A 16,458-nucleotide genomic window follows, 5' to 3' on the forward strand; every position below is an offset into this window, starting at 1 on the left:
ATTTGTTGTATCACTGTGTTTGGAAAAACTGGTGGATGAACCTTGATAGTTACACATATGGTGAGTTTTATGCACGTAGATAATCTGGAAGAGAAGAGAAAACAAGCTGTGACTTGGAAGATCAGAGAAGTCACTATGAAATAATCCAGGCTGCCAAAAAAAAAATCTTAAAAATCTGATGAATAGTATTATTTTATATATCTTTAAAATCCACACAGGATCTTTAATGTAGTAATTGCAAAATTAATAAAGGAAGTATAAGGCTGATTTTTAAAGGAATTAAACAATAACATTGTATTTTGAAAGCTCTTGAAATGAACTGCCTGGGTTGCACATGAGGTCAGAGCTGCAGCTTAGTTTTAGAGAAGTCCTTGATAATTTTTACAAATTAAAACATTTGTAGTCAGTAAGCTTAGAGCAAGGAAAAACAAATCCTAGGCTTCAGAGCTTAATAATATTGCCTAGGAAAGACAGGAAAGGCTGTTTTGCCCAATATGCTTTATCACATAATTAGAGAAAAATTTGCCCTACTTTGTTTATAAAATAAATAGTGCCTTTTAATGATTTAATGAAATACAAATTTACACACCTAACATTGTTTCACTAACATTTTATTGTGTAAGTTTTCTTTCTTCCTTGTAGGCTTTATTTTTGAATACTTGTTGTTGAACTTCCCTGTTTCTATTTCTTAATCCATGAAAGCATGAATTTGGACACAAATCCATGCCCCAGCAAATAACTGATCATATCTTGCTGCCGTGTGACAATCCCTGCTGCCCTGCATTACTTAGGTAGTAGAGAAATGTTTTCACTGATACAGAAATGTCACTATTGTCCTGTGATCTTGATTTGAAAGACCATAGAGGTACAGATGTTGTGTCCATCTTGGATGACTCCCAGGAGCTTGCTGATGTCCTCTCTCAGTGGCTTTGGTGTTCACAGCTGTTTGGTGTGTTGGTGCCTCCTGCCTCAAGTTTTCCCTGGCAGGTGCTGGGTCTAGGTGGTGACAACTCTGATGAAGCAGCTGCTGTTAGGATAATTGCAGATGTTTCAGTGTAATTGTCTCCCCCCTTACTTCTTACTGGACATACCCAGTTTTTGGTACAGCACTTACAACAGCGAGATTCAAAAGATTCTCAGCATAATTGCAGTGCAAATAGTGCTAGATTTTACCTCTTACTCTTTTCTCTCTTTTTTTTTTTTTCTTTAATGCAGTTTATCTGTTGATTACATTGTATTACTTATTATTTAAGTTTGAATTTTTACATGGCACCTACATAGAACAAGTGCAACAGAAGACAACAAATTGCAAAGCCTTGAATCACTGCAGACAATTTTCTAATGTTTATACAAATTAATTTTTCCTGAAACTTCTTTCCATTTCCTCTAAGAAGAAATACATGATTAAAAAAATGGCTTGAGGAGTCCTTCTTCTGTTAATTGTTGAAGAAGTCCTCACACTCCTTCATCTCTCATATTTTCAGAAGTGTTTTAATTTTTCCACTCTGATTTCTTTATGTCTCATATGCTGGAACAGTCTCATAATTTACATCTGCTCAATAATCTGTCCTAAATGTGTTTATTTTGGTTAGTTTTGCACCCTTCCTTTTATGCTGCTCTACTGTCCTTTAATCTAGCCCAAATTACAATTTAATAATGAAGGTGAGGGTTGAGGAGGACAGACAGTTGTAGTTCAAAAAGCTAGCTGTAAAACAAAACCCTTCAGTCCTCTCGAGCCTTCTGGTGTTGCAGTCCGTGGTTCAGTCTGCCCAGACTTTCAAGGGCAACTCTCCTTTCTTGTCCCTGTGTACAGATTGCAATGCAGAACTGCTGCTGCATGTGGTTTACAAAGCCAAAGGGGAACTGAGGCTTTTCTTTAATGAAGACTGTGTGCCTTTTTACTAGGGATGAGAAAAGCCTTTTAACAGAAATACTTTACTAGCTGCCTGCTGAAGTTTCTATAGCAAAACTGATTTTTAAGCCAACTCTTTAAATGTTTGCCTAGTAGAGCACTAAAAAAGAATGACTGAGGACATAGAACCATGTAAAATAAAAGCAGATTATAACATAAGCAGTTTGGTTTGGCCCTTCTTGTATTTATCTTCTTGTATGTATCTATTTATCTTCTATTTATTTCCATATTTTCTTCTCCACCGCAACTGCTTTTATTAATTTGTTTTGTGCCAATTATCAGAGGGAGATACTTGGCTATACCAGCTATAATTCAGCTGGAAATTTTTCAGTTAGGCAATTGATATTTCATTTTAACCTATTTTGTGAGTTCTGATCAATACTGGGAGGATAAAAATGGATTTGGGGTAATACTTACGTTATACAGACTTACATGGTAAGAAAATAAACTTCCAATGAACGAGCTGGTTTCACACCCATAATGAGATGGGTGTGTAAAATAAAGGTTGTTAATTCTAGATTTTTGTGCTGAAATCCATAAAGCTTGAGTTGTGTTTATTGCTTCCACTACTTTTCACTACTCTTCCGACACATCCTTAAGGAAGAGGAGTATTGGAAACAGTTGTTTTGAGCAACTGAACTTACCTCATAGCCTGAGAAGGATATGGGGTCTTGCTTCAAGGTACAGCTGTTGTTGTTCTGAAGATCCTAAAATGCTATTGCGTGTTTTAATTAGTGAAAGCTGAGTTATTAAAATTATGTTGAACTAGCTCTCATTAGGGAAACCAAGACTTCAGTGTCCTCTTGTTTCTGTAGCTCCTGGTTTTTTTTCCTGTTAATTAATGGAAATATTAATAGAAGATGGTGAGTTTAATTTTCTTTTTTTATGTTAAAGATTTGTAATTAACAGACTTACAGACCAGGCTGCAGTGCTGCCTTCTGATGGGAACAGATCAGCTGAGGTCTTTCAAGTGAGTCCATTTCCTTATGATGCTTCTGCAAAAGCATGCCATTTTATTTTTACATCTATAATTTACTATTTTATACCATTTAAATTAATGAAATTATCTATCTCAAAAATAAATGTCAAATATTTAGGAATTATTTGTCACCCTTAGTTACCTCTTCCTGATCCCTGACTTCTTTGAAGTTGGTATTATTGCATTTGAAGACAGAACAATGTACAGTTCTGCATTTTGATTAATGGATATCCCTTGACAGAGATTTTGGGGTCTGTATCTTTGTAGTCCGAAGGTCTGCTGCCAGGTTGATTGCATCTTCAAGTGTGCATTTACTGCAGACAACAGCCTAGCTTTTAGAATGCTTGAAGGTCTGGGTTTGGAGACTGGTCCAAAGATGTTGAAATTGTCCCTTGTTTCACTGTATATGTAATACAATGCAAACACGAGGCCTTGCTTTCTTTTCCCTTGCATAACTGATTCTAGTAAGAGAGTGTTGATTACCTCAGTTGTTTACTCATGTTCCCTTTTGGAGATTACTTAGGGTTTTGGAAAAGAAGTTGTCTTCTTTAGCTGTGGGAATATTGTTAAGAAAGGAGGGGTTTACATTATACTTTGAAAAATCACCAAGACAAAATACTTCGCTGTCTCAAACTGAGTATCAAAAATGTTTTTCCCCCAGATCCCGAGGGTTTATCTGTGGGAGATTCTGATTTCTTGTCCCTTGTGAATGAGTTGCCCCATCTGGGTCACAATGATGAGATAAATGCCTTGTTAAACTGGTTCTAACCCTCAGAGGGTTGAAAGTAGGCAAATGCAGAAATTAAAATAGAAGGTTTTAGCAGGTAACTACAGAGTTGCAGGCAGATGACTCTGTAGTCAGCTATTGTAAATAGGACATCCTAGATGACTTAAGTCAGTCCTTTGAACTGGCTCCAGAACAACTTGCATTTCATGTGTAAAGTCCAAGGCTCATAATACCACATGATGCTTTAGGATAAAGTTTACTGTGTGAACTGTTTTAAAATTAAAATGTGATTGAAATGGTTGTAGAATTTTTTTTTTTTTTTGGTGATTTGAGATATTTACTTAATTCCTTTTTGTACTCAACTGTCAATTAGATGTCTTGTGTAAGACCCAGAGCCAAAGTGAGCTACTCAACCTACTGAGACACTGGGATGGTACAAACACCTTTAGCTCTGAAAGAGCACCAGAAAACTTTGTGTGTGGTGCTTTTGGGTTTCTGTTTGTTTTTAAATGGTCTTGTGTACATTTTAAAGCTTGAGGCTTTCAGCAGCTTGCACACTGAGGGCCCGTAAAGCATCAGAATTCCTCAGATGGTATTCACACACACTTGAACAATACGATTTGTCACTGAGTGCTATACTGAAACAATTCATTTCTTGGTGACAAAGAGCTGAAGCATGACATCTACTGCAATGAAAATTCCTTCCTTCAGCGAGCACCGTGGAGGCTACTCCTGCTTGGTACACACCAGGTCAGATACACATAAGGATATGTGATGCTGTAGCTGCAGGCTATTGAGAGCGAGTTCACTCTCTTAAGTTTTTATTCTTAAATCAGCTTCAAACACTACCATAGTAATCTTATAGTTTCATAGATGGCATCTTTTATCAGAGATAAGGGAGATTATATAAAAATTTGCTTGTCATATGGAGAGGGAACTTTCAATAATTATAGACTTGACCCAAACAGAAGAGTAGGTGTGGCTGAAAGTTAATGCTTGTGGTGGACAAATCAAACTTGTTTTCACACAGAAGTGCATGTGTATTGAGATTATCCACCTCTGCTCTGGTTGTTCGTTAAATTTAAGAGACAAGATAAACTTATTTCTTTTACAGAGGTGTGGCCACAGATCAGTGCCAGAGATAGAGTTTGTTGTAACCAGCTTCCTCAAAGTTAAGACCTTATTTAGCTTTTTCTGAGGATTTTTCTTTACATGTAATGATTCTATTATAGGAGCATGTTGTTTTTACTCATCACAAAGTCTGTGCCTGGTTTACTGTGTTCAGAACTGCTTGGCAGGCTCCAGCTCAGACATTTAATATAATTAACATGAAGGTGCTTCCTGCTCAGGAGGTATTTAAGCATTCTAGGATGATCAAGCATTGAGGCTGGAAGATGAGCTGTTCAAAACCAATAGTTGAAGGCCTTGTTGGTTAGTAATTCAGAAGAGAGCTGTTAATGAACAAAGTGGAAGCAACATTAAGTAAGTGTACTGAATTGTAACAAAATGTTCATCATTTTAAATAACAAAGCCTTACACAAAATTAACTGGGCTGTCAGTGTCCCAGTTAAAAAAATATTCTCCCTAGTTTGTCTGCACCTCCTTTCCCAGGAGCCTCCCATTTTCATTTTTCATTTCCCCTTCTCGTCTCTTTGCATCCTTTCTTTTTTCTTCTCTCACTGCCTGCAAGATCACTTTTGGTAGCTATGGAAAAGAGAAGGGAGTGAAACAGGAGAGTGGTAAACAGATTTGACAAGAGGCAAAAATACTGTCAGGAGACAACTCATTCCTCAAAAGGTGAAGCAAAACAAACTCTGAAGGTGAAGCCCGTGGTCTTCTGGCTCTGTAAAGATGCAGAGATGCAGGTAGGCTGCCTACAGTGAGCTTGTACCAGAAGGAATCCTGAATTCTGCTGCTATTTACTCGGTAAGCTAGTCCTTCTGAAGAAGCCAATATGGCTTCAAAGAAGCACTTCGTAGTGTAAATCCATGTTATGATGTCTGTTTGAGCTGGCAGAAAAGCCTGAACTCTGTGGAGGTATGTAGAAAACCCATCCACATCCATATGTTTATTTCGATGTGTAACTTTTGACAATTTAAATAACTGTATTAATGGCATTTAAAGGAATATGAGATTAAGAGCTCGGATGATAATGAGTAGGGCTTTGGAATGTACTGTGAAATGGTATCTTACATTGGTGCTGTGCTAGAATTAGTGACAAAAATCACTTTCTATGATGCATTTGTGATGCAATTTATGTAAGTTTTTGAGTCGCCTTTTCATCTTCTCTATTGTTATCTTGTTGAAAGGTCTAATACTTTTTCAAGACTTCTCTGAACTACTTCTGCTGGACACATGACTAGAAAAACCATATGAAGTATGAGAATAGATTTTTTTCAAGACGTATCTAAAAAGATGTCTGTGTTAAACCATTTTTAAATTGTTTTCATAAATGTAACTGTACATACACATAAAAGATGAAGGTTGTTTGCTCCAAGACATGAGAGTCACGGACCTGGCCCATTAAACACTCTCATAAATTGTGATTCAGTATTGTAATCTCTTAAGAAATGATGCTTCACTCATATTGAAATATACATGGAATTTAAATGAAAGTAATTAATCTAAGATTTATATTGAAATTTCTGCAGATGTGTGTTTTCAGGCAAATGAGAAAGTCCATAGTGATAACTTTTGCAATAAAGCTATAATTACTTAAAGCCTGAAATAATGAAGTCGGGAATCAACAAAATATCTCATATTACACAAGCTGACTTACCTAAGTATAACTCTATTTTCCTGCTACTTCTTACTGAATATGTCAGTTCAATTCAGTTTTCCATTCCTAACATCAAAAAGAAGTTATTTAATAATTTTAGTAAATTTTTCTTCCTTTCTTCTTAAAGCTCAGTAAAATTTCAATGGCCAGGTTCAAAGCTGAATTTACAAAGCTAAGTCTACATTCTTAATTGGTGCCTTTCTAGCACCACGTAAAAAAAAAAAAAAAAAGATATTTTTTTTTCTGCAGCGCATTTGTAACTGTAGGTTACATAAGTATTTAGACTGCTGATATTCAGAAGTGACATAATAAATCTACATTAATGCAATTTGTAATCACAAACCTCCAGTGAATATAAGCCGCTGTGTTACTTTGTGAGCAAAAGGTGGCTCAAGTGCCTTGTTGCCAAAAGTCTGAGTTTCAATTGCGCTCAGCATAATTGATGCAAATGTGGAATGGCTGGTACCACACTAGATGCTTGTCTTTGTTCTAGACAGTGGGCTAATTTAGCTCATGAAATCAACTCATTTTAGGTGAGTTCCTTTGCTGAAATTGCAGGGTGTGGTTTAGGAAGATTTTGATGCATAGATAAATGGATGAGTTTATGCAGCACCAACCAAACCTCACAAGTCCTGGTTGCATCTCATTCATTTGGTCTTTTCTTCACTCTCAGGCTGTGCTGCCAGGGGCTCACCCTCATCCTGGGCTCAGGAACCTGCGCAGGGTCTCCCCCCTGGCCCAATGGATGCAGGAGAGACTGGAGCAGGGGAGGGCATTAGGCTGCAGAAAGGCCATGGAATCTTCTGGGATCTGATCTCGTGCTGCACAGGACCTTCCTGTGAGCTGCAGTCCCCAGCCGCAGCCGGAGCTGCGGTCATTCATTTCTGCATGACAAGCGGTGTCCCCAGCACAAGACCTGGCACTCAGGTGTGTGCAACAGTGCAACCCTCCCTCCCTGCTGCCTTGAACCCATCTTGCATGGCCTTTCCTGCCTTTGGACAGTGGGAACTTGAGAGGCTTATTTTGGTGTATGCAAACAGTTTTATCTCTTCTTGTGGACAGAAACGTTCTTCCCAAGAATTAGACTTTCCTACTTGTTGCTGGAATTGCACTGTATTTAGAATTGTCCAGATGAATTGGACTTCTTCTAAGTTCCACTTTGTTTCCACTAAAATGGAACTTCAGTCCAAGGCAGATGACTACATGCTCACAACAAACTTTAAAGAGCGCAAACTTTGCTGATTTTTTTCAACTATCACTTTGAACCACAATGCTTAAACATAAAAGAGCAAGAGGGGAAATGCGAGTCTGTATGTTCAAAGGCATTTTTGTGTCCCTGGACTTGTAAACACCTTTCTCTATCTCCCAATGTAGCGACAGAAAGTAGGAAAATGATGCAGTAACGTGATGTTTCTGTTCTTCAAGTCATGGTGAGTCAATATGAACAAAGGAAGACAAGCATCATGTGTTTAAAGAAATGAGTGATGCTGGCTTTTTGTCTCCTCTGTCAAACTGCTTCGTCTGGTTCTTTGAGCTTCTTACTATATAAAATGAGATATTACCTGTGTTAGGTAACTCAGTGTGATGATTATTGTTTATACAATGCTTTAAAGCTAGGCCAGAGTATATATATCAAGATGAGCTTTTCACTCATTGAGATAGTCCAGTGCAGCATAGTTAAAATTGACCCAGGGGCAGGGATATTATTAGTTCATTGCCCACTAAAACTGGAATTTAACTTTGCCTGGGCTTGCTGGATGCTACTGTAATATTATACATGATTTGTTTTATATTACTGCAAAGCAACAAAGTTCATTATATATTTGCTCTGGCACAACTGTCAAAACAATTTCATAGTCTATCAAATATTGTCCATACTTACACATATTCAAGGAATCAGGTTTCTCCTGAAAGGTTTCTCTGCACAGATTAATTTTTTCCCAAAAGTTAGGAGTTAAAAAATTACAGCAGAAAATTCCAGGAATATTTTACAAAGCAAATTTTTAGTAATCAAGTTTAGCTGTCTTCCAAACATGGCTGTGTACACAAAGCTGATGTAATGTCAGTGCTTGGCTGTGGGAGGAATGGAGTGATTGTTGAAGGCATCATGGGTTTGTTGGGGCACACCTGGCATCTATGTAGAGGTGCCACCCAGTGGTTGGATGATAATAATGAGCTTTTATGATTAATTTTTAAAAAAGGATAAAAAAAGGGAAAAAAATACTTAAAGGAGTAAATCTTATATTAATATTCTATTAAGTTTTGGGATTTTTTTTAAACATCACTGTCAGCACAGGGAGTTCACATTTACAAAAAGTAGTAACTGACAAAATTTGTTAATGGTCTTCAAATGACAGAATAAAAAAAGAGCTTCAGTAATTTGAATAGTCTCCAAGTGATGAAATGACAAAATGTATTCCTCCTTTGAAATGAGATTTTAGAAGGTGGATCAGTACATGTTCCAGTTGTTTTGTATTAAACCAAATTTTTGTTTGTTGTTAGATTATTATTTTTCCTATGCAAATGAGGACTAGAAATACAACTAGAGAGAAGTGATTGCTTGTGGTAGGCATTAACTGACATTTATGACGTATCTCCTCATAGGAAGATCAATACAGAATGATAATAACCTGGTTTGTAGATAGAAAAAGTGAGTGGCTGTGAAGATATTTAAGATACAAAGATACTTAAGATAGCAAGATACAAAATTAAATCTATTACAGTTAATTCCATAGTTGAGAACATCAGGAGGCAAAATAGTGAAAAGGTAGTGAGCATCTGGCACAAGCCTGGTATAGTTCAAGCTCTATGCTACTATACATGAATATTTTAACTAGTTATATAATGGCAGGGTTTCTGGGCAGCTAACTCCATTATTCATTAAATTTCCAGATTATCTAGCAGACAACCTTATAATTCAACTTTCTTGTTGGATTTTATAACCCATCTTTTTTAAGTGTCTTTACTTGTTTTTTTCCTAGCTAATAGAGATGCTAAAAATTAACTTTAAACATAATTAATAATATAATTAATAATCGCAGTAATTTCTATGACAGAGGGGCTTTTTGATTTTGTAAAATGGAAGAATATCACTTGGAATTAGAAACCAGAAGCTGCTTGGAATCACTGTATTAAAGATTTGGCAGAGCAGCACTGTGTCTGTGTTAGCACTCAGAAAAACATATTTTGAAGGCCTAATGACTGTAGCATTTCCAGCTGCATGCTGTTTGAAGTGCAGGAAAGCCAGAAGCTTGGAGCCATTTCATCTCATGATGAAGTTGCTCAGAGCTTCAACAAACTGCCAAATGCAAACAAATACATTTAATAACCTGAAATTAATATATTGTACTGGGAAGGCGGTAGAAAGAAAAAAACAAACACAGGTAGGAATGGAAGTGGACAACAAGTACGACAAGTTTGTGGTATGAGAGTGGCTCAGAAAAGCTCTGTGCAGTCTGTGTGAGCAAATGTATCGTGGAACAAAGCAACAAGGCAGCAGACCTGCTCTTCATGGGTTTTTTGTGTGAGTCGAGCAGGCACATTGTGTGTAGCTCTGGACACATCTTTGCTGGAGAGGTTTTGTCAGAAGGAAACAGAGGAGAACATGGGAATTCCTTTACAGAATGGAAGATGATGCTAAATAATGATTGTGAGTGAGAGATACAGCTGAAGCCTGCAAGTATTTAAATGGTGTGAATTTGCCAAACAAAGAAAGGAATTATTTAGGCTGAATTAGTAAGGCAGACTGGAGTAACTATAACAAAGGGTGCTTTTAGGTGAGGTATTAACCCTGTTATTAAGACATATGAGAAAACACCTCGAAGTAAGCCAGTTAGGAATACTTCTGTGCTGACAAGATGTGACCTAAGGTAGTTTAAATAGACTTTTCTATCTCTAGGATCTAGAACAGTGGAGGCAGAAAGGCAAAACTCGATTCACCTGAGAATCTGAAGCATGGCCATTAGATGGCAGGGTGCTGGCACAAGAGGGTGTGTGCCTCCCCGCCACTTCTCAGTGCCATGCCCAAGGAGGAGCTCTGAGCCTTTCATCAGTCTCAAGGCCTGGGAGAAGTTTGAAATGCTCAGTTTCCCTATAAAAATCACACATGCACATGTATCCTGTCACTCCCACAACAGAAGGACATGCAGTACATGCACCCAAGCATATATCCCTTCAAAGACATGTGTGTCTGTTCCACATTGCCACTCCTTGAGACTCTGTGTGAGTAGGTAGGTATGTGCAAGAGGTGTCCCAGTGTAGCAACCACTTTGTATAAGAGCTGAAGTTGGCTCTTCTGTTCTATAACCAGGGACACAGAAATGGGACTGCTGAAGCAGTGGGAAGGGGTGATATAGATGTGGTGAGTGGCTTACTGCAGACTGTTCAGGGAGTCCACATACTGGTTCTGTGGAAAAGATGACAGAAAGAATAACAAGCAGTGGCTTTGTATGGAAAAATTCAGCCCAGAGCAGGCTGTTTGAAATGCTCAAAATATATTAAGGCTGTAAAGACAGCAACTCAAATAATGCACAATTAAATAACCCTTGTTTAAAATAGCCTACACTGCTAAAGGATCTGCCCCAAGGAGTGATCCTTATAGATGTATCCACACCTCTTTCGCCTCTGGAGTGAACTGTTTGTGCTGCCTAACATTTGACCTGGGCCCAATGCCCCCATGGCTCTAAGATCATTATTATATTTTTGTGGCTTCAGTTCAAAGTGTTGGAAGTAATGTGAACGTTGCTTTGCTGCCTGCAAGACTGGTGTTTTCACAGCATTATGCTGCATGCTGTGGGATGTGGGGCACACAGAGGCTGTCTGAGGACAAGAGGCTTCTTGGGATGGTGGAGGTTAGGAGAAGCCACTATTGGTCTAGTCCTATCCTTGCTGTGACATCCTCAGGGCAGTCCATCCACAGAGCTGGAAAAGCCTTGGCTTTTCCTCAGAGAGAAGCAGTCGGTCTCCTTCAGAAGAGAGTCCAAGCACACGGTGATGCATGTGTGGTACGGCTGACAAGAGCGCCAGGACCAAGGAATGAAACAGGGAGGTAAATTATTTGTCAGCATAGGTGCATCTATTATAGTCATAAGCACTGAGGTGGTGGATGAACCAGAGAAATGCCCCTTACTGCTCTTCATATTATCTGTTTTGCAGTAAATCTTTAGTCAGTCATTTTGCTGATCAAATTGATATTTGCTGTTCCCAGGAAAAAGTTCTAGTCTTGATATGGTGTGGGAGGGGGAAGACTGGGTAGATGATCTGAACAAACAAACAAAATATCTTTCCATTGTAATCGAGTTGCTCTTGCTCATGCATGCTCTCTCTTAAAAAATTATCTCATAGTGTGTTGATTGAAAAGTGGGAATTAATAGGCAAGAACCATCTACTGGATACAGACTGCAGAAAAACAGCAGATGGCTGATGGATTGCAGGGCTGAATATAATGGATTATGAGGGAAGCCATGTCTGTGAAATTTATAAGGATGCTAGTTTCATAAGCACTGTTAGGTTAAAATGTATGGCAACCCACTCTTTTCTTATTTTTCTTAGTGAGTTGTTTGCTCATTGCTCCTACCTTGTCTTTACATGTTTTTGTCTACAATCAAGTTCCCTTCAAAATTATTTGTAATAGTCATATTTCAAATCAATATGTTAAGATAGTTAATATGACAGCATGTTGCTACTAAGGATTAAGGCATGGACAGGCGAGAGTGATGGGGCCAAACTGCAGCATACAGAGACCACTGCCAGGTCATTTCCCATCTGGTAGTTTCCTTTTCCAGTCAGCAGTTCTGCTGTAAATCAGGTAAAGAGAAGATGCACGTACCTACAGAACTTCTCCTTTTCGTGCCTCATGCTCCCTCCAAAAGCTTGATAATTGCCAAAGCCTCCTCCTTGCTCTTCCTTTGCTTCACTGTAAAATTAGTTATTACTGTAGCTAATAGCTGTATGAAAATATGTGTGCTGGTTTTGGCTGCCACAGAGTTCATTTTCTCCATGATAGCAGGTGTGGGGGTATGGTTCAGATTTGTGCTGGAAACAGCGTAGGTAACATGGGGCTGTTACTGCTGAGCAAAATGTCTGTGAGGGTTTCATAACATGCTCAGCGTGTTGCAAACACCTTCTCCCCCCAGAGCCTCGGGGCTCTGAGCAAGTGGGTATGGCTACACAAACACACCTGGGTGAGAAACGCAAGGGTGTGGGTTGACAGTGCCTCAGTTTCTCCATGGTGACTGTCCCCCTACCTGCCCTTGCCCCACATGAGTTTCTCTGCCATGCATTGGGGTGAGCTGCTCTGGATCTGAGCTGGAAGGAGAGAAATTGGCTGGGCAGCTGGGGCAGAAGAGGTGCAGCCCTGTGTCTGTCTCGCCCTCAGGAGCTTGCATGCATGCCCATGCCTTCGGGCGGGAAGCGTACTGCAGCGTTTCCCTGGAAAACTGCCCGCTGCCATAAAATAAAACTTGGAGGCCCTGGTGAGCTTAGCTCGTCAGCAGATTGTTAGGAGGATAGACTTCAAACCATGAAGAAATTCAAAGAGCATCTTTTCTCACCTGTTTGGAAATCTGGAGCTGGCTGCTTTCCAGTGCAACATCTTTGGGTTGAAACCTCCCAGGCTGCTTCTGTCAGCTCTAGTTTTTGGTGTGAAATTGTGTCCTTTAAAAAAAAATGTGCCTGAAAGAATCAGTGCTGCTTCACTGTATTCAGAAAGCAGCAGCTTTCTGGCTGCTACGCTGCAGACATTCCAGTGCCTGGAGGTCTAAAGGTGTCTCAGGGACTGATGGCCATCAGGAGTGGGCACATGGACCAAGGTGTGAGATGTCCCCAGCCTTCAATGGTGGAAGGGAGCCAGCAGGTGCCTCCCAGGTGGATGTTGTTGGCTTGCCTGGGGACCAGAACAGCCCCCTTCTGCAGCAGGACAAAGGATATCCTGGTGAGATATCCTGTCTTCCTACTAGGAAGTGTTTGCTTTCAGAGCTTCCTCTGGCTTTCTTTTGGCATTTGGGACTAGTGATGTGTTATTTTCTGGCACAGGTTCATTGTATATCACTTGGGATGCCGATGCTTGTCACCAGCCCAGCAGCACCATGGTGAATGGTAGCCTCTTGCAGAGTGTCCGTGTCACCTCAATGATTCACAGCTCTTCCATCCACTTCCCTTGGTGTGCCATTATTTTCCTCCTCTTCACCCTGACTTCTTATCCAGACTTCAGCCAAATGCTTTCCCAGTCTCCTGCCCATATCGTGTCACTTGTTCCATTACTCTGAGTGACTGAGTTGACAGTCTCCTTCAGCAGTATTGACTGCAGACAGGGTAGGTAGGGTGTCACAGAATCTTTCAGCACTACCTGAGCAGCCTTTTAATGTGACTTGTGAATTTTCTCATATGCAATATATGTTGAACCACCCCAAAAGCAAGCTCTATCGGTGGAGGCAGAACATGAAAATCAAGATGGACAGCTCAAAGTCAGCTATGTCCTGGGGAAGGTAACCAGCTATTAAGAGTGATGCTGTTTCTTCCTTAGAAATAGGTAAATAAACAAAATAATTGCACATGTTTATTGGGATATGTGTCAAAATGTCAAAACATTTTCACCACAATTATGCAATAAACTGAACAACTTTATAAATATGCCTGAGGCTTTTCTGCTCACTTGTTCACTCTTTGAAAACTCTATATGAAAGTCAGTTATAAAACTGAATTTGCAAATAAAGCTGTACAAACAGAGCTGGATTTGGGACAATATGATGAGTCTGGAAAAGAAGCCTGTGGGAAAAAGATAGTTTTGTTCCAACCAAAATGGAAAATATGCATATTTTGAGGACAAAATAAAACAAGAGCTTTTTTTTTTTTTTTTTTTTTTCTGTGAAAGCAAAATATTTGATGAGGGTATTTTTTCTGCCTAGAGATCTCTCACCATTTCAAACTGGGGTGAGTTCCTTGGATGGCTGCCAGTATGGTGATTGCCTGTGAGGCTTCACTTGCCCTGTGAAGAGAGAGTGGAGAACTGGGGCTTGTTCAGTTTTGGAGAGGAGGTAGCTCTGGGTGTTAATGGAGAAGAACCCAGACTTTTTGCAGCGGTGCATGGTGGGAAGACAAGACAACAGTGAGAAGTTGATAAAGGAGAGATTCAGATTAGATGTAAGAGAAAACATTTTCACTGCTGTCCAGAGAGGTTGTGATGTCTCTACCCTTGCATATTTTCAAGAGTTGGTTTGGTAAAGCCGTGAGCAGCCTGGTGTGTTCCCATAGTTGACCCCACTTCAGGTGGGACATCGGACCAGAGACCTCCTGGGGTCGCTTCCAACCTAAATTGTCCTATGATCCTATGAAAAATTCAGTCCAGTTTTGAAACAAAAATATCAAAATACATATATTTTTTTAAAAAATGCATTTCAACCAATTGTTGAATCATCTAAAGGACAAAAATAAAGAAATTATTATATTTATCAGCCTTTTAATAAGACTGTATCTTCAGAGAATTCTAGATTCTTGCTATTTCAATTTTTCAGACAGTGAAATGGAAGAGATTTTATAATTTGGTCAGTTTTTACTATTTTATTTCTCTCTCAAGGAGACTAAGTGAACTTTTTCACATTCTTTTTCAATTCTGTTTCAGAATTTGAAATTTGACACTGGAATAAACATAAGCAAAATTAGGTTCCTTAAGTTTTAGGACTGACTTGCTTAAAATGAATGTATTGCTTTAAAGATTTTATACACTTCTGGTGGGACAGCTTCTTCTCAATAAATGACTTGTTCTGAGAATTCAACTGGTTCTTTACTGAGATGGCTCCCAGAAGGAAAGTGAACAGAACATGTGATGTAATGTGGAACTGTAAACTCCAAATGTTGTAATCTGCTGTCTCTGAAGAGGTAGAGTGACAGGAGATAAGACGACTAATTTTTCTGCCTTGTGGCTCTGATGTGGTTATCCTACTCAGTATTGTATTTGGATTTTGGTTGTTTCATTATCAGGAAAAAGCTGACAAGAGAGCTAAAGTAGGTAGGATGAATTAATGTCTAAGAAGAGGAGCAAGTAGTTTAGCTAAAATAAAACAGTAAACTTTGGAAGTACCAGAAGCCTGGAACCACCGCAACAGGAGAAAACAACTTAGTGTTTTGTCAGAAATACAGCAAACACTGACTAAGGCTTTATTTTTTTATAGGATGCATTAACTGAGGCATGTTTCCTCTCCTTGCAGGTACTATGATGTGTCGGGCAGGTGCTGCACTGTTCAGGAGAACCAAACACCCTCAGTAATCTGCCCCCACTCTTATGCTCTCCCAGCGATATCAATGTCTACTGCCTCACTGCCAGCAGCACTTAGAAAGGTAGGAGAAAACTAAATAAGTGTGTTTATATAAATGTAGATATAAACAAACATATATCGTGAAGTTGTCTATTCTGAAAAACAAGGCATAATTGTAATCTTCCTTTAAAAGACCTGTGTTTGAAGTACTGGAAAATTTTGAAATTAATAACATGTACGGAAATAAGGAAGGTACATAATGACTTTAGCTGGTATGAAGAGACAAAAAAGAAAATGGCTCGAGGAGATCTTCCACATGCTCCCACAAACCATATGGCTTTTTCCTTTTGTTCATAAAAAATATGAAAGCCAAAATAATAAAGGAACAACACCTACATTTCCTGTACTGTTTTTCTCCCAAATTTGCCCTAAATCAGGATACTCCATAAGTTTTTTTCCCAGAGAAGGATGAATGGCTACACATTTGTTTCTAGTGCTCATTTACCTCATGCAGTGTTACTCATTTGCTTGGCAGCAGTATTACTGCATGGAAGCAAGCTCGGGAAAATGCTAATTACTCCTGTTCTAATGTGAGAACTTAATTTCAGATTGCAGACAAAGTTGTGCAATGCCATTCTTGTCTTTATTGTAATATTTCCATGGAGAGAGAAATACTATTTTTCCACATTAACAAAAGTACTCAGCAGGTCAGTAATTGAAAAAGTTTCTTTCTTCTTGGCTGTGGAACTAATATTCATCTAAATATACTTTATGAAGGCTTATTCTGTCTTTAAAACAAACACATTTATT

At 38.9% G+C, this 16,458-nt stretch overlaps 1 protein-coding gene across 2 annotated transcripts in view; it reads left to right on the forward strand.

The window, feature by feature from the left end:
* Nucleotides 1-16,458, forward strand: part of CRYBG1 (crystallin beta-gamma domain containing 1) — a 95,809-nt gene that overhangs the window by 15,891 nt on the left and 63,460 nt on the right. For both annotated transcript variants that reach the window (XR_014954245.1, XM_085576478.1), the window contains exon 2: nucleotides 15,601-15,730. Coding sequence is in view for 1 of the 2 variants with exons in the window: in XM_085576478.1 (XP_085432604.1) it covers nucleotides 15,601-15,730 (130 nt within the window). In the remaining variant the exon portion in view is untranslated. The remainder of the gene's footprint in view (nucleotides 1-15,600; nucleotides 15,731-16,458) is intronic.

The sequence above is a fragment of the Lonchura striata genome, chromosome 3, assembly GCF_050655825.1.
Source record: "Lonchura striata isolate lonStrDom1 chromosome 3, ASM5065582v1, whole genome shotgun sequence".
In the NCBI taxonomy this organism is placed as follows: Eukaryota; Metazoa; Chordata; class Aves; order Passeriformes; family Estrildidae; genus Lonchura; species Lonchura striata.